Source organism: Ailuropoda melanoleuca, chromosome 12 (assembly GCF_002007445.2).
Source record: "Ailuropoda melanoleuca isolate Jingjing chromosome 12, ASM200744v2, whole genome shotgun sequence".
NCBI lineage: Eukaryota > Metazoa > Chordata > Mammalia > Carnivora > Ursidae > Ailuropoda > Ailuropoda melanoleuca.
Window position 1 is genome coordinate 5,526,006 of NC_048229.1, and position 22,403 is coordinate 5,548,408.

Consider the following 22,403-nt stretch of genomic DNA (forward strand, 5'->3'; position numbering starts at 1 on the left):
TCATAGCAGTCGTAGTATAGATGTTATGTAAACTTGCTAAAGGAAGGAACAGCATGCTAAGTGTGTTATTTACAGACACTAGGATAATGATCAGAAGAAATAAGACAAGAGTGAAAAGCAGTGACCTCTGGGATTCAATGAAGAGGGATAAGAGAAGTACCTGGAGTACTGAGCTGTACTCATCATAAAAACTCTTCTGCACTGTTTGGGTTTTCTGTGGTCACCTATCTTTATCACCAATCTAAGGAATATTTAAACTTTTAATTAAAAGAAAGATATTAAAAATAATTTGTCATCGCTACTCGCCTCGAAGAGCAGAGCACAGTGTGCTTGAAGCCGAACGCGCTCGCCGTTGGCCAACGTCAACAGCTTGTTGTCGTCCATCACAGAATTCATGTTTTCCACCCACAGAGCATCTACATCGCCATCAAATAAAATATACCTGTAGCAAAGTAAGCCAAGATTTCATGTGGAACCTCCCCCGTTCATGTGGATTATTTTTTCCCGGGATTTTGTCCCCAGGACCTGTGACAGAGCACCCAACTTGGTTCAGACGTTTGACCCGTAAAATCAAATGGGGGAAAAACAAAAACAAAAACAACCTGACATAAAAACTGAGTCCGGGCCCCTGTGTGGTTTGTTTGGTTGAGCGTCCAATTCTTGGTTTCTGCTCAGGTTATGACCTCATGGATCATGGGTTCAGGCCCCACTTTGGGCTCGGTGCTCAGTGGGGTATATGCTTGGGGATTCTCTCTCTCTCCCTCAAATAAATAACCTTAAAAAAAAAAACTGTTTGAGTCAGTCAGCAACACTGAAGAATTAAGAAACTTCACACAAATCTGGATGTCTGGCTTCTCTTGCAAACTGGAGGGGTGACAACACAGACCTGCATCTGCCCATGGGAACAATCTGCTGAAACTCAGTGGCAGCTGTCCATGGAGATAGACAGTACCACGGTCTCATTCTTTTCTTAGAACTGAGACTGAATATCAATGGTTATTTATCACGGGTTTCAACACTGAGTTTTCTCATGGTAAGGTTAAGAGAAAAGGGAAGTATTTCATATACCCATGTGCAATGGGTTGAATGGTGGCCCCCAATTCATGAGGCTTCTAATTGAACACTTAAGCTTATCATGGGAGGGGGGGTGGTCTTTGCTAATGTAATTAAGGATCTCAAGATGACAGCATCTTGGATTATCCAGGTGGGCCCTTCTCCATTGACAAGTACCCTTACAGAGAGGAGAGTATCCTCACAGTTGAGAAGACAGAGAGAACACAAAGAGAACGAAGATCCCACCTGGCCCTTTGTGAACAGGGCCCTTGACATCTAAGTCTGTGGGCATCTATGCATGAAACTACAATACTGTACGTTGTCTTTTTTTTTTTAAGATTTTATTTATTTATTTGACAGAGATAGAGACAGCCAGCGAGAGGGGAACACAAGCAGGGGGAGTGGGAGAGGAAGAAGCAGGCTCCCAGCAGAGGAGCCTGATGTGGGGCTCGATCCCATAACGCCGGGATCACGCCCTGAGCCGAAGGCTGACGCTTAACCGCTGTGCCACCCAGGCGCCCCTGTACATTGTCTTTTTTATCCATAACATCTAGATAATTAACGTGAACTAACCCAGGCTCTCTCCTAATCACTAAGGTACTCACTTTCGCTCCTTCTTATCCGTTGGTCTGTTGATCTCCCTGAAGATGTTTGACAGCACCCCGTCTGTCCAGTCTCGGGTAGTGGGGTCCAGGATGCCATAGAGCTCTATGACGCTCACGGCTTTGGGATTCAGGATGTACAACTTTGTCAACAGCCCAAGCCTAAATCAAAGGAGAGGCTTCAGCTGTGGTCCAGGTGGCCTAAACACAGCAGGAAAACGTTCTGGGCCACCTACGTGGGCATTTGATGTTTAGGACCCAATCCAGAATTTATTTATTTATTTTTATAATAATTTTTTATTATATCATGTTAGTCACCATACAGTACATCCCTAGTTTTTGACATAAAGTTCCATGATTCATTACTTGTGTATAACACCCAGTGCACCATGCAACGTGCCCTCCTTACTGCCCATCACTGGCCTATCCCATTTCCCCCACCCCCCTCCCCTCTGAAGCCCTCAGTTTGTTTCCCAGAATCCATAGTCTCTCATGGTTCATTCCCCCTTCTGTTTACCCCCAACCTAGAATTTAAAATGCAATCCACACATCTGAAACTAATGATGAAGTATATGTTGGCTAATCGAAAAATAAAATAAATAAAATAAAATAAAATAAAAATAAGATAAAATACAACCCAACCCAACTCACACAAACTCTCCCCTAGGCTTCCCACTTACTATTAATGGCTTACACTAAATGCAAGGGAACCATGTTTCACTGAAAATGTGGCCCCAGCGCAAGTGAGGTCTGAACTGAAAACACAGCTTTGCCTTTTGAGGGCATTGAGAAGCTAAGTTACATATTCATGCCTATGACAATTTACGTAAATATTTCATAATTAGTGTATAGGAGATAACAGTCATCCAGGACGTGTAACACACCCTTGGACTACTAATCTTCAATCCCGCATATTTACAGGATATCGGCTCTGTGTTGCTGACTTTATAAATTGTGTAGACAGAGCATTTGCCACCCTAATGCCTATAAATTCCTGTAACACTATGGGATTAATTCATCTACAGAAAACCAGACTTCACACAAACAGTTCATAATTAAATAAGTAAATAAAAATAATGGTGGCATGCATATACACACATGCATATGATGTTTCTATCAATCACCTAACAATGAATTAATTAAAGAATAAAAGGCAGGGGTGCCTGGGTGGCTCAGTTGGTTAAGCATCTGCCTTTGGCTCAGGTCGTGATCTCAGGGTCCTGGGATCGAGCCCCACGTTGTGCTCCCTGCTCAGCAGGGAGCCTGCTTCTCCCTCTGCTTCCGTCTCTTTCATGAATAAATAAAATCTTTATTAAAAAAGAATAAAAGGCATTATCACTATGGCACAACCCATTTAAAATCAGTAAGCCACTGTCCTCTGGTTTTCTCATAAGAAACATAAGAAGAAATAAGAAAAAGCTGACAGTCACTTACTCATTAGCTTTTACAGACTACCTAGAAATGTTAAAGTCATAAAGATGATAAGGATCGATTTAGATTTTTGCTGGAATATGAGCACACAGTGAAGTCTTTCTGGAACCTAGTTCTTGCTTAAGAGAAAAGTGAGAAGTCAGAAAACCCATCTCAGCATAAGGACAGGCTCCACAATTCACTACAGGTCTTCAGAATATTCCATATTAGGGGTGCAAGGTCCCCTTTCCTGGGAGCAGCAGCACTCCCGCTGGGCTGGGGATAACAAGACCTTTGGAGGGACGACACTCTGTTTTCAGCCACTCTGACAGCACAGCAGTGCTGCACAGTGCACAGCGTCCTGACTCTGAAGGAGCAACCTGAACACCAGAAATACAATTTCATTTTCATAATGTCCTTTTAAGGCTGTTTGTGAATCACTCCTCTCACAGATAAACCTAGTCACAGTCTGATGCACAAAAGGGTCACTGTTTGCCTTCTAAAATAGCAAATCAGCAATGGCACAAGTAGAGAGGCTCGGAGTCTAACATGGTGTTTAGGACACTGATGTGTTCAGATTTCAGTATTCAGGACTGAATAGTGACCCTGTGTGATGGGTGCCCCCCTTCTCTCTCTTTGTATTGTGTGCGACTCTGAGGATGATTGGGTCATGAAAATAATTGGTGGCCATGTGTCTAATGTATTAAAAACGTTTTGTGTTCCTTTCTAACTCTAACTGAATTACACCCTGGATTGAAAATGTCTTCTTTGTGGTAGCTATATGTAGTTTCAAACATGAATGAACTTTTTGCATCATAATTTAAAAAAACAATGCAGTGCTTGGGGCACGTGGGTGGCTCAGCTGGGTAACCATCTGACTTGATTTCAGCCCAGGTCATGATCTCAGGTTGTGAGATCAAGCCCCATGTCAGGGTTCACACTCACCATGAGTCTGCTTGAGATTCTGTCTCTCCCTCTCCCTCTGCCCCTCCCCCAACTCACTCTAAATAAATAAATAAATAATAAGATCTTTAAAAAAAAAAAAAAAAGGCAGTGTTTTAAGATAAATTTAACCCCCGAGGAATTGAGAAAGCAAAGTAGGACTAGATAATACCACCACCAACCTGACCAGGAAACCACCCTGGCAACCAGGCCGCCCGTCAGGGTCATACTCACTTGGTCTGGGCCTGACACAGAGTGTTAATGACCACGGACTTGCCCCCTCCGGTAGGCCCCACCACCATGGTTGTGTGGCGGGTTAACATGGTCTCGAACATCTGAACCACTTTATCCACCTGTGGGGCAAACATTGGCAGCTGGGGTAAACACATCGTTGTTTTTTTTTAAACAGCTTTATTGATCTATAATTCACATACCATCCAATTCACCCATTTGAGGTGCGCAGTTCAGTGGGATTCGTATGTGCAGCGTTGCCACGTTCAGTTTCAGAACATTTTCGTCACCCGTTCCCCGCCCCCAAAACTCGCATTCCCTTGTCCCTCTTCCCAGCCCCGCCCCCAGTCATGTCTCCGCGGACCTGCCCATTCTCCACACATAAATGGAATGACGTAAGTGGAACCACACAGTATACGCAGGTCTTTGTGTCTGGCTACTCTCCTTCACTTGTTCTCGGGGTTCATCCACCCTGTGGCGTGGGTCAGGACTGACTTCTTGTTTGTGGCCGAATACTATTCCATCGTGTGGCTAGACCACATCCAGGTTATTCATCCGTGGATGAACATTTGCATTGTTTCCATGTTTGGGCTCTTATGAATAATGGTGCTACAAACATTTGTGTACAAGTTCTTGCATGGACATATGTTCTCATTTTCCCTGGGCAGGTACATGGGAGTGGAATTCCGGGGCATATGCTAACTCTATGATTAACGTCTTGGGGAAATGCCAGACTGTTTTTCCACAGCTGCTGCACCATTTTACATTCCCTTCCTAAACCACCACCTCCAGAGGCAAACGTCATGGTCAAGAAAAGTGCAGAGAGCTTGCGCATCTGTGACTGGTACCTGCTGCCCCAGCCCGAGGCCTCCGGGGAGCCTGACGTCCCAACACAGCCGGGCCAGAGGCAGCTGCTCTGGTCCTGCAGCCTTAGGCATTTATATCCTCAGGAGAACACTCTGGCAATAACTGACGATGTGCTGACAACATATACGACCTTACAGACCTCAGACGATCAAAAGCCTATCAGTAACGTCTAACTTAATTGTTCTTATAAGTGCGACTTGGAAAAAGGAAAAGGTGGGGTGGGGCGAGAACATGAGATGGTGGGACCCCAAAACAAAATAGTTCAGTTATCACATTATACCCAAAACAACTGGAGGGTGGTATGTACACAGCGTGGAATAGGACTCGGCCTTAAAAAGGTGATCCTGACACCGGCTACAATGTGGATGAACCATGAAAACACGCTGGGTGAAGTAAGCCAGACACAAAAGGACAAATGCTGCAAGATGCCACTTACATGAGGTCCCCAGAGGAGTCAGATTCATAGAGACTGAAAGCAGAAGGGGGGGGGGTTGTCAGGTGGGTGCCAGGAGCCGGGGAGGGGGATGGGGAGTTGTTGGTTAATGGGGACAGAGTGTCAGTTTTGCGAGATGGAAAAGCTCTGGGATCTGTTTCACAGCAATATGAACATAACACCGCTAAGCTGTCCGAAAAATGGGTAAGATGGAAATATCTGTTATGTGTACTTTACCTCAATAAAAAAAAAAAAAGTCAGGGAAAAATGGTTGAGATGGTAAATGTTAGGTGTGTTTTACCACATTTAATTTTTTTCAAGGAAGGGACCCAGATGAAGCCTGTGGGCTCATTTGCACACCATCGTACCTGGACAGGCAAGACAATGTAGCCGTTCTCCGCCAGCACCTGCTCCACGGCGTCGTTAAAATCAGGGTAGCGGACACGCGGGCAGTCTAGTCCGGGAAACAGGTCGGAAATCAAACCAAGGAAAAGAGGGACGTCCTCAAATACGAACTTGGGCAGATTCATGTCTCGAAGGGCCCTCATCAGCACCACATCCTGGACGGGACGGAACAGACATCTTCAAAGATATTTCCACAGGACACAGGGACTAGGTCTGGAAATCCTCTTATGAAATATACAATGAAATTTCATATAAAATATAGGACATACAGCATTGCAAGTCCAGTCTCTAGAGAAACGTGGGCATCTGCTGCCCACAGAGCAGCCCTGGCTGAAGAGTCTGCTTTGGAGTAAGTCCCATCCTTTTATTGCAAAGCAGGAAAAACCCAAAACTTAGGCTTGTGTCTTCTTGAGAATGAGGTTTATCCCCACCCCTTCATCTCACCATCCTGCAATTATGGATTGACTATTACCACTGAGGCATCAGAAACTTCGGTGCTGTGAAGACCTTCAACTTGATCTATGGTCATTAGTCAAATTAGAAAAAAAATATATAATAGTAATAATAATAATAATAAATAATAAGCGACCTAATTAAGGTCAGCAACCAAATGAAGTAACAACAAAGACTAAAACTTTCCAGTGGGGGCCATACTGCAGCCCATCATCTCATCCCAGCGTTTATTTGGTGCGCGTGAACCCGACAAAGCCCCGGAAGACGCCTGCGTGCACGGTCCCCTACCTCTCTAAGATCAGAAGAGCCCCTCTTCAGTTCTCCGGCCATTACCAACACGGACTTCAGGGCTCTCAGTCCAAAATCATAGTGATGTTGCTTGGAGAGTTGCTCCCGGGCCAGCTTATAAAGGACGGTCATCTTTTTGGCCAGGGTCTTTTGTGATCAAAGACAATGAAAAGCAAAGAAAGAAAATGACCTGAAAGCAGCAAGACATCATTCTACAAAGAAAGTGGACACAGTGTTCAGATGGAACCGCTCTATGAGCAAGCCAACCTTGCCTCCAAGAGCAACACCAGCAGGGCCTTCGTTTTCAATGATGACAAATGAGGAACTAACTTCAAAGAAGGCCAGTCTTACCAAACTCTGAGGACTGTCTTTGAAAGCTGAGGAAGATCTTCACTGGCTTAAAGAATAGAACCTGTCCAACTTTTTAAATCCTAGCAATCACACTGAAGATGCGTTTTCTGTTTATTTGGACCTGAACATATTATTAAATCTTCTCCTGGGGGCGCCTCAGTGGCTCAGTCGGTGAAGTGTCTGCCTTCAGCTCAGGTCATGACTTCAGGGTCCAAGGATCAAGCCCCATGTCAGGTTCCCTGCTCAGCAGAGAATCTCTCTCCCTCTGCACTTCCCTCACAACTCATGCTTGCACGTGCCCTTGCTCTCTCTTGCTAATAAATAAATAAAATCTTTCAAAAAAAAAAAAAAAACTTCTCCTGTAACTTGTTTTTCAAGATGAGTCAGCCACTCATAGACGACTGAGGTAGCCGCTGGTGTAGACTATTACAAGGACTCAAAGCCTGCTGCTCCCTAGGGAGGGCGTGGGGACTGAGAACCAGAAATCCCAATACTCCTGTTCAAAATCTGGACAACATGTGAGCAGTAAGAGCCTTTTTAAAAAATTACAGAAAAGACACCTCACAACCCTGTGTTGAAAGTATGTCCTATTTTGTACAGTTTTCAGAATGTCTTGGAAAATACAGGGGCATACTTTTAATACATATTTTAAAAGATGATAAAGGAGATAGGGTGTGTGTGTGTTTTATTTTATTTTTTTTTAAGATTTTATTTATTTATTCAACAGAGACAGAGACAGCCAGCGAGAGAGGGAACACAAGCAGGCGGAGTGGGAGAGGAAGAAGCAGGCTCATAGCAGAGGAGCCTGATGTGGGGCTCGATCTCATAACGCTGGGATCACGCCCTGAGCCGAAGGCAGACGCTTAACCGCTATGCCACCCAGGCACCCCTGTGTGTGTGTTTTAAAGACACATATTCTCACGGTATGAGGCTAAGTGAAAGAAGCCCATCAAAGAGGGTTATATACGTATGATTCCATGTTACCGACTGTCACGACAGAGAATGGCAGGTGGTTGCCAGGAGTGAGGGCCAGGTGGAGGGTGTGCTACCAGGGGATGACAGGGAGGACTTTCTTTGTGGTGATGGCCCAGTTCTCTATCCTGATTGTGGCTCTGGTTATGCCACACATGCAACAGAATGTTCTAGAACTCTCCATGAGAGAGAGAGAGAGAGAGAGAGAGAGAGAGAGAGAGAGAAGAACATGAATGAATGAATGTGTGTGTGTAAAACCTGATGGAATCCAGATAAAGCTTGTACCTGGGCTAACAGCACTGTGCCCTCGTCACTTTGACAACCTGCCTTTGGGAGGGGGGTGTAAGATGTCATCACTGGAGGAGGCTGGGGGAGGGGCGTGCGGAACTCTATACTATTGTTGCCACTTCTTGTGAGTTAAATTACTCAGAAATAAGATTTACAATTTTAAAAAGAGGAAGGAGGAAGAGCCAAAGCAAAAAAAAAAAAAAATTTTTTTTAAGCCACACACAATGCAAACTCCCAAGTGCCCCGTCTGAGAGGAGAGCGGAGCAGGGCAGAGATCTGGGATGGCTGGGCTGGGCACTGACAAGGCCTCACCTTGGCCCAGAGGAAGCCCTCCGAAAACAGCATGATCTCGCAGATCTGCTGCAGGTCGGGCACGATCACCACCACGGGCCTGAAGAGGGCCTTCACCGACTCGGGCAGCTCCGTGCGGCCCGCGTAGCCTGGGTTCATGGTGATGAAGATGCCCATTCTCGAGTCCAGGGAGATCTCCTGCCCTTCAAACTGGAGGAGGACAGGAAAGGAAGGGGGTTACGAGGCCAGCAGGCCCCCCACCAAGGGGGCTGGGAGAGTCATGGGGCTGCCTGTCCTCATGGGTCTAAGGTGGAGGCCACACTTTGACTCCATTTCCCGGCGTTAAACGTGGAGTCCTCATGCTTATGAACGAGTGTTCTAGGCAGCAAGCCTTGCTCTCCCACCCCACAACCCGACTCTGATCCGAATCCATGGTCTGCACACGCGAGAAGGGGCTGATGCTGGGACGAGTGCAGCCTGGGGGTGATGAGAGGTGCTGTGTCAGCCCCAACAGGTTCCCTAACCTGAGTCTGTTTCCTTTTCTGCAAGGTTGTGGCGCCTGCATGAGGCGATCGCTCTGTGCTCAGCACCCAGCCCACAGCTCCGTGCAAAGTGGATCATCACTCATGCTGCTTGTCTCAACCCCCATTCCAACTCCACCCCCGTCCAGCCGCCTGCACAGAAACCCACCCCAGCATCCTTCCAGAAACCAGCCTCTGTTCCTCCATGTGCCTCAGGGACCAACAAACTACAGAAATCTCTATATTTTGAGGTGTTTTTTTTTTTAAGATATTTTATTTGAGAGAGAGAGAGCACGCACAGGAGCCGTGGGGAGGGGCAGAGGGAGAAGCAGACTCCCCGCTGAGCAGGGCGCCCAAGGCAGGGCTCGATCCCAGGACCCTGGGATCATGACCTGAGCCGAAAGCAGTGGTCTAACCGACTGAGCCACCCAGACGCCCCCATATTTTGAATTTCTTTAGCCTATGGTCCAATTTCACCTGTCTCAACTTCTGTCTCTAAGATTTCACTATTTTCTTTCTTTCACTGGTCCACAAGATAGACAAAGATAGAAAACTGTATTTTTACGAGGCACAGACTGCCTCGGTGACAAGAGGGCCGCCCAGCAGGTAGCTACGGCTCCCCGAGGAAGGAGGCCACCGTCCTGTCTCCCAAGCCCACATGGAGACCACCCTCACCCACTCCCTGATATCCATGTGGGGCCCAGACTGCCTTCTGGAGACGATGGACTGGCCTGCTCTTAAAAACACAGCTTCTGGAAACCTGAATGCATTGCAGGTTAAATTTCCCTCCTTCAGGGGCACCTGGGTGCCTCAGTCGGTGAAGCGTCTGCCTTCGGCTCAGGTCATGATCCCGGGGTCCTGGGATCGAGTCCCGCATCAGGCTCCCTGCTCAGCAGAGAGCCTACTCCCTCTCCCTCTCCCTCAAATAAATAAATAAATAAAATCTTTAAAAAAATTATCTGGGAAATAATTAAATAAACTCATTCTTAAAAAAAATTTCCCTCCCTCAGGAGCAGTAAGCTCAGCCCTAAAATATTTCGGAAGAACCAATTAAAAGAAAATGCATCCAAAGCCTTCATGGGAACCCTGAAAATGTTTAACAGGATCGAGTTTACATATCTCTTGACAGTGAGCTGCACTGAGGTCTGGGAGAAAAGCAGGCGGGACGCCAGGGCCAGGAGGTACCTGCAAAGGGAATCCTCACCAGCCCAAGCCAAACCTGTGCCCTGAACTTCTCAACGAGGCTCTGTAGGGCCTTGGAGGATATATAGGAGTTCTCAGGCACAAAGGAAGGACGATTTCAGGCATGCAGGGACACATGTGGTGTGACAGAGCCTGGTGTGTCTGCAGGGTGAGTGGCATGGGGTTGACAGAACGCAGGGCACACGGGGTCACAGGGTCGTGGGGGGGGCAGCGGAGCACATTAGCATCCCAGGGGGACTCTTCCGTCAGAGAACCCCCCTCCGGGCTATCTAAATTATGTCATAAGATCGTGTTTCTCCAAATTCTCACGCAGCCTCATCAGCTGCAACTTAACAGAGACTTACTAACGCTACAAATACATCCTTGGGTGCCAGAGGTCGGTGAGTGCTCAAAAATTTTTCAAATCTGCCTTTTCGTTTTGATAACGACCTTAAAAATCCTGCTCGTTTTAATCCCCTAACTTGATGAGGTAGGAGGGCAAAATTTTGTGTTTCTGTGATAATATCTATTGAAAGACATTTTGATCGAATGGACCTTTAAACTTAAAGCCTGCTTTTTTTCCCCTCAGGCTTGGCAAGTGACCAAGAATATTCTTTCGTTGATGGGGCCTGTCCATCACTCCCTGGGGAACACCGCCTTACCGTCCATAGCTACCACCACTACTGCGTCCGCAATCCGTGCCACTTTCTAGAACAGCGCAGTCCCTAATTCTTAAACATGCTGCTAATTTGGGGGAAGCCCAACCATCTCAATTTGAAAGCAAAAATCTGTCGAATCCTCATCTGATGTTTCGAAAGCCACAAAGCGTGCAGCCTGGAGAACATGACCGCGGCAGGCCGCACACGCACACGCACCTGGAACGTGGTGAGCTGATGGATCAGAGCGTTTCGGATCGTCTGAATCTGAGAGGAGATGACTGACAGTACAGACGCGTCAATTCGATTAAACTCGTCAAAGCAGCCCCAAGCCCCACACTGGGCGAGGCCAGAGAAAATCTTCCCAACGGCCTAGCGTGAAAGGGAAAAAGAAAAAGAAAAAAAAGCACATGGGCAATTTTTATCTTTAAGATCGCATGCGATACCTTTACAGATAGATAACCTAAATCAGAACAGCGCACATCGGGCTGGCAGAGAGCCAGCCGGCCAACCGCCCCACTAATGGATCTTTCCGGCAAGACTTCCAGGACCCTCATGGGCCAGCTCTCCCATTCACGGGACTTTACAAATTAAGGATTTTCATGGAAAACTCCAGAGTTCTGGCTTCTCTTGAAATACTGGAAAATCTAGCGGCACCGGGTCCATTTCCCCAGAGTGGTCACGATTAACCGCAGCTGGAGAGTGGCGCCCCCTGGGGCCGCGGCCCTCTCCTCACTCTATTTCTGCACCGGCGGCTCTGCGGGGTTCCCGTGGGCGACGTTTGCTCCACGTGCTGCTATCAAAGCAGACACGTGTATGTTCTGAGACTGAGGGTGAAAGATTTTTTCTGCTCTATTCTTCCAGCTGCCTCCATGGCTTTTCATGGAAGGGTGAGGGGTGCAATGCCTTCCTCCCACGTCCCACACTCAGCTCTCCACCGTACCTTGTAGTCCATGCCTTCTCCGCAGTTGGTCACAACACAGAGCAAGCCCAGGGCTTTGGCCAGATCCTTGGTGGTCTCGGTCTTGCCAGTACCTGCCGGGCCAGCAGGGGCCCCTCCCAGATACATGGACAGTGCCTGTCGATGAGCCAAACGTAAAACCTCTGTTGTCTGCTTCACACGGGGAAACGGGTGCCATTTCCCAAAGCACTGTGACAACATATGTGCAACATACGTGTGCCAGTGGACACGTTCACGCTCACCTCTCCTGATAGTCACTGTGTTTAACATTTCTGTGTTTTTCCATTGACCTCTACTGGCCGCTCCCACGTCATGATGTAGGGACCAGTGTACCAAGGACTAAGTGACATGCAGGAACGAGCACCTACCCTGAGGACGAGGCCCGCATGGTGCCCGGAGTTGAGGCCCATGCACGCACGTACATCTGTGCCGGGAAGGATTAGTCCTCCCCAAGGAAAGGGCTGGCCCTTTGTCTCCAAATTCTAGGAGCTGACCTCAAAGCCCGTGGAATGTCCTGAGAACTGTGACTTTGGGCCACATGGTATCAGCTTGACTTCTGGAGGGGCTGGACACCACAGTCAGCCAGATAAGCAATCAGTCATCTCTTCAAGACTAGTCCCCAATTGAAAGCTTAGACACCACGCATCCCTGGCGAGCTTCCCTGGGTGGCAGCACGCCCATGGCCACACGGACTTGCTGCAGGACAGAATGCTGTCTGCACAACGATACCGCGACAGGGAAGTGCAGCTCCCAGCCTGGTCTCTCCCGGCCCCCGGCCCCGGCCGTCTCCTACTGCGGTTTCAATCTGTATCCTTTTGCTATAATAAACCACAACTAGGACTGCAATGGCTTTTCTGAGTTCTGTGAGCCCTTTCTGCAAATTATTAAATCTGAGGGTGGTTTTAGGGGCTGCCTGAACCGGCAACAGCCCAACCCCAAAAGGTGGCTAGAAGGTCACGTTCCAAGTTCAAACTTGTTTATAGATTTTGAATAGTGATGTCCCTTGCTATCGCATTGGTTTCCGGGGGCTGCTCACGCAAATTACCACCATGTGGGGGGCTTAAAACAACAGAAATGTATTTGTTCCCAGCACCAAAGTCCAGGAGTCTGAAATCGAGGTGTTGGCAGAGCCACACTCCCTCCAAAGCTTCTAGGGGGTTCTTTGCTCTGGTGGCTGCAAGCATTCCTTGGCTTGTGGCCACCTCACTCCAATCCCTGCCTCTAACATCCTAAGAGGAAATGTCCGTGTCCTCTTCTCTTCTCACAAGGACACCAGTCATCGGATTTAGGGCCCTCATCCAGGAGGTTCCCAATCCTTCCCTAATTAAATCGACCAAGACCCTATTTCCAAAGGTCACATTGTGAGGTTCCAAGTGGACATGAATTGGGAGGGACGGACACGGGTCAACCCAGAACGGTGTCTGCAGTCACCCCAATCACACTTCGAGAACAACCCATAACTACAGGCAGCTGCTGATGCCGCGGTCTGGGTGGCCAATCACCTGAGTGAGGGTCAGGTAAATCCGGTCGGTGAGCGGCGTGATGACCAGCCTCCCGTTCAGACCCATGTACTCGTAGCCGTAGCTGAAGGTGCCCGTGCACTGACGGATGTTCAGCTCGTCCGGTTCCCGGTCCCAGTAGAACCGCAGCTGACTTTCCCACTCAAACTCCCGGGCCTCGAGAATGCTGGAAGGGGAGAGGAGGGAGAGGAGGCCGAAGAAACAGCGGGGCCAAGTCTGGTGGAGGACGCACTGTGACACACCTGGGCCCCCAGAGGTCCCTACCTGCCTCTTATGAAAGAATCGACTATATCTCTGGCATGCACGTCGATGATGAGGACCGTGTTGTATTTCTTTCTGTCGTTCTTGCTCAAGGGCATGGTGATCCGAGTGACCAACTCATCAATCTGCTGGTGCATTTTCTTGCCGTAGTCCTTCATGGCCTGCTTCTCCCCTTCCTGTACTTTGTGGAAGACATTCTCCACCTCCCAGGTCCACCACACCTGGCAGGCGGCCAGCACCACCATCCCTTGGTACAGGAGCATCCAGTCGACTCTAAAGGGAGAAGCACGCCTGTTCGAGACCTTTTCCCAGGGACCGGCACTGGGTAACAGTCCCCATAAGAATGTAATTCTTTGGTCTGGAACGGGGGATCCAGAATAAGGGCTCTGGGTAAGTAAATGACGTAACTCCTACGGCTGGATAGGAAAACACCAGGCCAACCCCATGTGCACACAAGCGAGTTAGAGGTGATGAAGTAGAAAAACGCTATATCCCTTTTAAAATATGCCTGGATGGGTTTGCAGAGTGACTTAATGTTATGGGCATATAAGAATTTCTACATTTTTAAATTCCAACAAAAAATTTAATCATCTCTGACCCCCCCCTTTGCCTAGTTATAACCTCCTGCAGGTTGCTCATTCTTCTTTTCTCTCCCATGCACACCTGTCCGAAGTTATACACACATATGGGGAGCCAGCCTGTGGCAGCTGCTCCCCCCAAAAATGGCACCAGACAATACAGGGTTCTCTGCACTTCGCTTGTCCCATTTCAGAATTCTGAGCCAAGCCTTCAGGTCAGCAGATATAGTCTCACCCGATCTTTATAAAAGCTGCGTGCTTTTCCGGGGCTTGAGAGGGCTGCAGTGCACTCAAACATTACCTTACTGATGTCTAGGCAGGGTGCTTCCAGTTCCTTCACCAACACAAGTAAGACTGCAATAAACATCCGTCTACACCATCTGGCGATGTCCGGAGACAGTTTCCGTTGTCATGACTGGGGGGTAGGGGTGTTACTGGCATCTGACAGGTGGCAGGGGCTGTAGATGGTGCCAACCACCCTATGAGACACCGGTGTCTCCCACAGCAGAGCATTCTCCAGCCCCAGACGTCAGTAGTGCTGAGGTGGACAACCGTGTTCTACGTCTAACCTGATGAGTCAGAGCTGCTTCCAGGCTTACAGAACAGAATCCCAAAAGCTAAACAACCAGGCCAAATACAGTGCACTCTTTGGGTAGTTTGTTTTAATAGAAATGGTCAAATTACTTTTAAAGGTTGTAGCTATCCTTACCCCACTGACAATGCATAGCACTGCCCTTCTCACCACATGCTCTTCAGCACTAGGTATTATCACTATTTTGATTTTTTGCCAATCTGAAAGGCAGAAAAACAGTATCTCATTCTATGCTACTTTGCAGATCCCCGATGACTAACAATAGCTCTCCTCTTTTCATATGTCTATTAGCTGCTTGGATCTCCCCTACAGAGACACTAATTTCCAAAACTGGTAAGTGCCTTGAAATATATTTAGGGCATTTTTTTTTTCCTAAATCATACTTTAAAAATAATGGACCCAGAGCTAGAAGTTCCAATCCAGGAAAAGTGACTGTGAATCACTAGTCATTACCTTGATGACATCCAATGAATGGAAAAATAAATTTAAAAGAATATTTAAATCAATGAAAACATTGGGCTTTGCCATCTTGTTTTAAAGTTGTCTGGCACCTCTAAAACCTTAATAGTATTTGTAGTTACGATCCCTACACACCAGAGAGAGATAACGAAGGTGATGAAGGGCCTAGGAAGTCAGAAATCAGGAGGGGCAGAAGCAAACTTGACCAGAAAAAATAAAGTAACTCAGGGCAGAGCTAAGAGGAACATGACGGTGTTTGGCAAATCCCAGGACACTGCTTTCTGGGGCTGCATAACCCTGAGCCTGTCTTCTCAGTGATGCCAAAACATGTCTGTTCAAACAAACCAATACATTCAACTACTCGCCCCTGTCATTAGAAACAACAGCTCCAGTGTGAGGCGGAGGGGCATTTGGGGAGGAGAGGGGTGGGCGCAGACACTTCGGGGTGCCGTCCTTTACTCCATCTCCCACCAACCACACCCTGTGACACACAGCAACGCCCTGGCAAAGCGGTAGCGATGAGGTGGCTGAGACTAACATCGGTGTAAAATCCATCCGATCTGCGAGCATTAAGGAGACTTCAAAATACTCAGCGATCACTACTTCCAGAGCTGGTGATCTGTCAGTTCAGCTCCGTAAGAGCACCCAGCACAGTGATTAGCTCGGAGCAGGAGTCCGATAAATATTAGTTCAATCAGTGACTATAACTGATAACGTGCTAGAGCCACTTCCTGCCAGTTCACGGGAGCTCGTTGTCAAATATTCCAGAATTTTGCAGGCTGCTGTTCAAACCACTTACCGTTATTCCACTTAGCTTTGAAATGATCCGTGGAGGGAGTGTTTACACCATGAGCATTGAGGAACTCTCTAAAACAGAAAGCCAGTTTACCAGCACACGCCTGAGCAGATCTATATGTATCTGATTACGTAAGGATATAAACCAATTCTTACAGTACCTAAAAACAGAAGGATCATAATCATACAGGCATAACGCTACTCTCTAATAAGTTACTTAACTAGAAGTCTTCAGGGTATAAAACAACAGGATAGCATTCTTAAAATAATAATGGGGGCTTTCTGCGTGCATAAAGGCCCCGCTGAATATATTCCCAGGAATCCCACCTAAATCTAAAAAACTCGTTATCCAAAGATGCTTCATGTACTTTGCGCTCAACCGCACATTAAAGCCAGCCCTCCTCGCAGCGAGAAGCAGGCTCAGCTCAGCAAGGAGCCTGGGCGCTTCTCGGGCCACAAAAATCAAGGTGTGATTGAAATCGTTAAATATTTTAGAAAGGACTTTACTCCTTAACCCATACACGGATTAACCCTCCGGAACACCTGGTTTCTGCTGGGTCACCGGTTCGCTCAGAATCCCCGGGGGTGGGGCGGGGCGGGGGGGGGGTTTNAAATACACAGATGGCCCCCCACCGAGTTTCTGATGGGGCAGATTTGGGGGAAGGCCCAGGCATTTGCATTTCTAACAAGCTCCCCCCGGGGCCCTAATGCAGCTGGTCCAGATGTCACCACCCTTTGAGAAGTCCTGAACTAGGGGATCCTTTAAAGACAGACAATGCACGGGGCCAACTTAACGATTGCAAGGAAAGAAAACTTCATTGGGAATGTCACTTATCTACTCCAAGCCCTTAATATGAATTCATCCATTATGACTATTCATATGATAACGTGACATGCTTCCCGGTCCTGACCCTACCTGCTTTTGTCTTCACAGTATCTAAAAATAGCCTCCTTGGTGATCAGCCGGTTGGTCCTCCGCATTTCTTTCAACACCGCCGTCATCCAGTCCTCCACGCGCCCCTCGGCCCGGACGATCTTGCGGAACTCCATGACTTCTCCTTCTGCGGAGATCATGGCAGACACCAGCTTCTCTCCATTCTCCCCGTCGTGAAACCTTAGCAGAGCGATGTTGTCGTACATCTGCAATACAGTGGGACATCCGCCCTGCGACACGGACGCTGGGTGGCAGTGCCAGGGGCCGAGCGCTCGGTCACGCGTGGGAGCCACCAGGACGCAAGCACCGAACAGGGGCACACGCGGGGTGCTCGCGTCGACCCTGCACTGTGCAAAGGTCTGTTTGGCGTTAAAAAGAAAGAGAGGAAAAGAAGACACGCTCCCTGCCCCCACTTGAGGTTCTAAAGTATACGCGGGTGTAGAGAGGTGTCTGGACAGAGGAGACGCAGAACAGCCTGGTGATTCCACACTGCGGGGCTGAGGAGTTAGACAGACGTGTGCTGGGACCCCCCGATGCCCCAACTGGGTGACCTGGGGCAAGCTGCTTCTCCTCTCTTGGCCCGCAATAGACATAATTATGGCACTTCCAGGATGAGGCTGGAAGGGTCAAATCAAACATGTGAGAAGGGCCTCTGGCACATAAACCACTTGCCGTCTGTTGCCCATCATCACTGATACTGATCAGAATGCTAAAAAGGAAAATGAGTCTTTTAGGACCCAGGATATAAGACAAGGCACTCTGCACGTCAGAGAGAAGGGGAAGGCAACAGGCTTTAAAGGATAAAGCCAGAGGTTTGCAAAAGGAGGCTACCAGTAAATGAAACACTTCTAACACACGCTTTTCTAATACAGTCAAGTATCTGTTTATGAAAGCAGAAACAAAATATAAAACTCCCCTTTGAGAAAGGAGCACATACGACCCAAGACGTGAATTTTAGTTTAAGAAGGAAATCAGCATTAACTAAAGGGAAAGTATGGAGTTCTGTACTTGATCCCAAATGCTTTGTTTATTTGGAATAAAGGAATTATTCTGCAACACAGATTCAACACTGCAAATGGTTCTTCCCCCGGGGGGGGGCACTAGGCAATGTCAGGAGACATTTTTGGTTGTCTTAACTGGAAAGCGATGCTCCTGGCTTCTAGTGGGTAGAGAGGCCAGGGGTGCAGCTGAGTGTCCCACGGTGCACAGGACGGCCCCTGGCCCCGACACACACGTGTACAGCCACAGAGCAAAGCGTTATCTGGCCCAGCTACTGACCCTGCCTATGCTGGGGACCCCAGCCCTCAGGGGCTCCTAAATATAGAGCTTTGACCCACGGATTGAAGATTCGTTCGGGCCATGCTCTGGCCGTCTACCGCCAGAGACGGTACTGTCTGTTGTTTCCTGACGGTCAGTATTGTTCACGGATGCACATACGTTTATGTCCAAGTACGCAAAGCTGGAAGGAATCACAGCCAACTCGTGATCGTGGCTGCCTCCTGAAAGGGGAGGGAGAGCCGTGATAGGGAGAGGGGGCAAAGACTGTGGCAACTTTACAGCTTCGTTTTAGAGAGGGGGGGGAAGAGAGGAAAGGGGGAGAGAGAGGGAGGGAGGGAGGGAGGAAGGAAGCAAATAGGATTAACTGGTAAGAGGTTGGTTACCAGTCATTTCTGGGCGGTGGATAAGGCTACTTAGCCGAGGTCACAAGGCAGGCACTAAGTGCTTTACAAATAGAGCTCATTTAATCTTAATAACAACTCCACGGAAGCAGGTAACTCCTGGAGTTATCCCTGTTTACAGATAAGAACCGGATGCCAAGGCACGCCTGGGGGGCTCAATTGGTTAAGCGGCTGCCTTCAGCTCAGGTCATGATCTCAGGGTCCTGGGATGGAACCCCATGCCAGGCTCTCTGCTCAGCGGGGAGTGTGCTTCTCCTCCTTCTGTGTGCTGGCTATCTCTCAAATTAATAAGCTAGAAGAAAAGAGAAGAGAAAAAAGAAAAGGAGAAACCGATGCCCAGAGAGGTTAAGTACCTTGCCAAAAATCACACAGCAAATCTGTGCGGAGCCAAGGTTTGAACCCAGGCAATCTGGCTCCAGAGTCCACATGCTGAAGCACCATCCTGTATCACCCTCTGCTTATTGTATCAGTCTTTGTGTATTACTGGATTCCTTTTAGTTTCTCCAAAAAAATAACGGTTTGGGACTTTAGAAAAAGAGCAACAAACAGTGGAATCTTTGTACAGTTTCAGACTAAGTGGATTTCATCAGATTTACCTTTCCGATAAAAGCCCGGCAGTATTTCCCAGCGCCAAGCCCCGTGACAGAGCGTGGCAGCCGCTCCCGGGGGTGGGGGCGCACGGGACCGCAGGGGCCCACCTTGATCATGTGCTCCTGGACGCAGAGCGGGTCGCTGTTCCCCAGGATGCTGAGCAGCTCGTCATCGGAAATGAAGAAGAACCTCGGGAAAGCGTTTCTCTTGGAGTCTAAGTAGTCGTTTAAGCTCTTCTGGCATTTCTCGAGGCCCTCGCTGATGTGCTGCAAGTCGGCCAGGCGGTTCGCAGCCTCGCAGCATCTCTTGATCACGGGGTCCTTTAAGGTCTCCCCCATGATCTGGACGAGGGCGAGAAGGGAGCTGTCAGGCCAGGGGAAGCACAAAACCAACACGTGCCCAAACCACAAACTTTTGGGGGCCAACGTGGCAGAAGGGTCCCTAGCACCTCCTAGCATACTATAATTTACTTATTTCTGATGTTAATGTTTTCCGCCCTCCCACTAGAAGGTCAGCTGTCCGGGTAGGGATTTTTAATCCCTTTGGCTCACTGACGTGCCCGTGGGCCGACAACACTTCCTGCACGTGCGAGGCCCTCAGTCACCCTTCGCAGAATGAATGAAGCCACGAGCTCCACTTTGGGCCACATGGATGTCCTGGGACGGTCCCTCCAGCACTCTTCACGGTGGCACTCGGAGGGGGCGGTGAGGGAAATATCCCCAGCCTCCAACAATAGGAAACCGGGTCAATCGTTGGCTGAAAGTGGTTGTTTCCATGTTTATTTATCAAAATACATGCCAAAGACATTAAATTTTTTTAAAGGATCACATTGGTAAGAATGATATTATTTTGTGGAACATTTATGTATAATACTTATTTACATGCTTACACAGGAATAAATTCTGGAAAGATAGATACTGACCTATCAAAATGGTTATCTTGGGTGTGGGAATATAGATATTTTTGTTGTTTTTTTTTAAATAGTTTCTCAGTTCTTCTATAATAAATAGCCATTGTGTGATTTTTTTTTAAGTTTTAGAGAAAAAGCTTATGCAAATGATTAAGGAAATATTATCAACTCTAATGGATAAAGGAGACCCAAATGCGAACTGGCCCCTCCTAACTGGAGAGCGTGCAGCACCGCTGAGCAGCAAGGCCCCCCGGCTTCGAGGCCAGGTGGCTCTGGGTTAAGACCCTCGCCCCACTAATGGCGAGAGGCAGCGATGACAGGCACAACCCTTTCCCAGAAGGACTTTAAAATGGACGATACTCCTTCACGGGCAATTTACTTTCCACCAGTCTCTCATGAGATATTCATCCTAAATGTGGAAAAGGCAGGAGGCACAAGTCTACAAATTATTGATGAAAGCAAAGAATTCCTTGTGGAACAAGATGTCTCGTTACAACAATCAACCAAAGTAACGTCAAGCCACTCACTGGAACGTTTTACAAAGATGTCAGAATCTTTTCTCAGTGTCATAACATGAAATACCTTTCTCATAATATTCAAAGAAAATTAGGAGAGAAAATTATATAAAATATCGTTATCGCTGTGTGTTTAAACCCATATGCACAGGGGAAAAAAAACTAAAGAAATATACGTCATACTAAAGTGGTCCCATCAAGGTGACGGAACTCTGGAAGATACATTCTTTTTCTACCTTCCTACATTTTCCAAGCTTTTAAAGCAAGTATTACTTTTATAATGAAAAATCAATATAAAAAAGCTTCAGTGCCATGTGCCAGTGGCTTGAAACCAAACAGAATTTTTTACGGAACAAATGAAGGTCATATGTAATGATTTTAAAAATTCGGAATTAGGGGCGCCTGGCTGGCTCGGCTGGAAGAGCGTGCAACTCTTGATCTCAGGGTCATGAGTTTGAACTCCACGCCGGGTGTAAAGATTACTTAAAAAGAAATAAGCTTAAAAAAAAACACAGAAGCTACTTAATAGACAAAATAGACAAAATACTACATACAGAAACATAAGCAAACGTATCTCAAGTCACCGCCCTCTCATGACTGAAACAGAAGCCGGCACTTGCCCTTTTAAATATTCTGTCGATGTTGTCAAACTTCTTCACTTCATCGGGAAGTTGTGACCTGATATCTCCACCGATAAAAATGCTTTCAAGATACATCCATTTTCTCTGAACCAACATCCAAATCTGGAAATGCACGATGATAAGGTCAGCACAGGCACCTCGAGGTATGGGGGGCAAAGTCCCACCCTAACACAGGACAGATGCACGTCAGCTCGGGTCAAAAGTCTCCCCGGGCAAGACGACAGAGTGAGTGCACACCCCCCTTTCCAAGTATACAAGAATGATGGAGAGAGCACAGCTAAATATTTTAAGATACAAAGTCTCATGCAAAGGCAAAAGAAAACTCTCTGCACCACCCAGGACAAGGAAGAATCTTCTAGTCGTAAGCAGGGGTGAGGGCCCTGTTACCCAGAGGAACAAAGGACAGATTGTTTAAAAAAAAAAAAAAAACGACCAGACAGGGGCGCCTGGGGGGCCAGTCAGTTAAGCGTCTGACTCTTGGTTTCAGCTCAGGGTGGTGAGATCAAGCTCCGAGTCAGGCTCTGTGTGCAGGGGGAAGTCTGCTTGAAGATTCTCCCTCTCCCTCTGCCCCTCCCCTCCTCTCTAAAATAAATAAATCTTCTTAAAAATAAATAAAATGATTAATTTTACCTTATGTAAATTTCATATCCATTTTTTTAAATGTTTAAATAATGAAGGAAAATAAAAGAGTGCTATAACCTACCTAACAAAAGGTAATGGACCAAAACGAGCAAGTGAAGAGAGTCCATGCGTGAGAGGGGTGAGGGCCTGGACCCCCTCCGTAGCCAGTGAACCAGGGCCAATATCATCCCAGCCAAAACTCAAGTGTGGCCTGGAACAAGGCAATTTTTTTTAAAGATTTTATTTATTTATTTGACAGAGAGAGAGGCAGCCAGTGAGAGAGGGAACACAAGCAGGGGCAGTGGGAGAGGGAGAAGAAGGCTCCCAGCAGAGGAGCCTGATGTGGGGCTTGATCCCAGAGCTCTGGGATCACGCCCTGAGCCGAAGGCAGACGCTTAACG

The 22,403-nt window shown here is 47.6% G+C and overlaps 1 protein-coding gene across 9 annotated transcripts in view; it reads right to left on the reverse strand.

Moving 5' to 3' along the window:
• DNAH10 (dynein axonemal heavy chain 10) overlaps positions 1–22,403 on the reverse strand; it is a 130,438-nt gene that overhangs the window by 54,607 nt on the left and 53,428 nt on the right. For 8 of the 9 annotated variants that reach the window (XM_034638953.1, XM_034638952.1, XM_034638951.1 and 5 more), the window contains 13 exons: positions 21,361–21,483; positions 19,423–19,656; positions 17,028–17,251; positions 13,691–13,960; positions 13,409–13,592; positions 11,889–12,023; positions 11,165–11,317; positions 8,608–8,796; positions 6,685–6,831; positions 5,907–6,098; positions 4,242–4,360; positions 1,659–1,817; positions 307–442 (listed from right to left, as the gene is read on the reverse strand). In XM_034638953.1, the coding sequence (XP_034494844.1) occupies positions 307–442; positions 1,659–1,817; positions 4,242–4,360; positions 5,907–6,098; positions 6,685–6,831; positions 8,608–8,796; positions 11,165–11,317; positions 11,889–12,023; positions 13,409–13,592; positions 13,691–13,960; positions 17,028–17,251; positions 19,423–19,656; positions 21,361–21,483 (2,265 nt within the window). The remainder of the gene's footprint in view (positions 1–306; positions 443–1,658; positions 1,818–4,241; positions 4,361–5,906; positions 6,099–6,684; positions 6,832–8,607; positions 8,797–11,164; positions 11,318–11,888; positions 12,024–13,408; positions 13,593–13,690; positions 13,961–17,027; positions 17,252–19,422; positions 19,657–21,360; positions 21,484–22,403) is intronic. The other variant, XM_034638954.1, reaches the window with a different exon arrangement.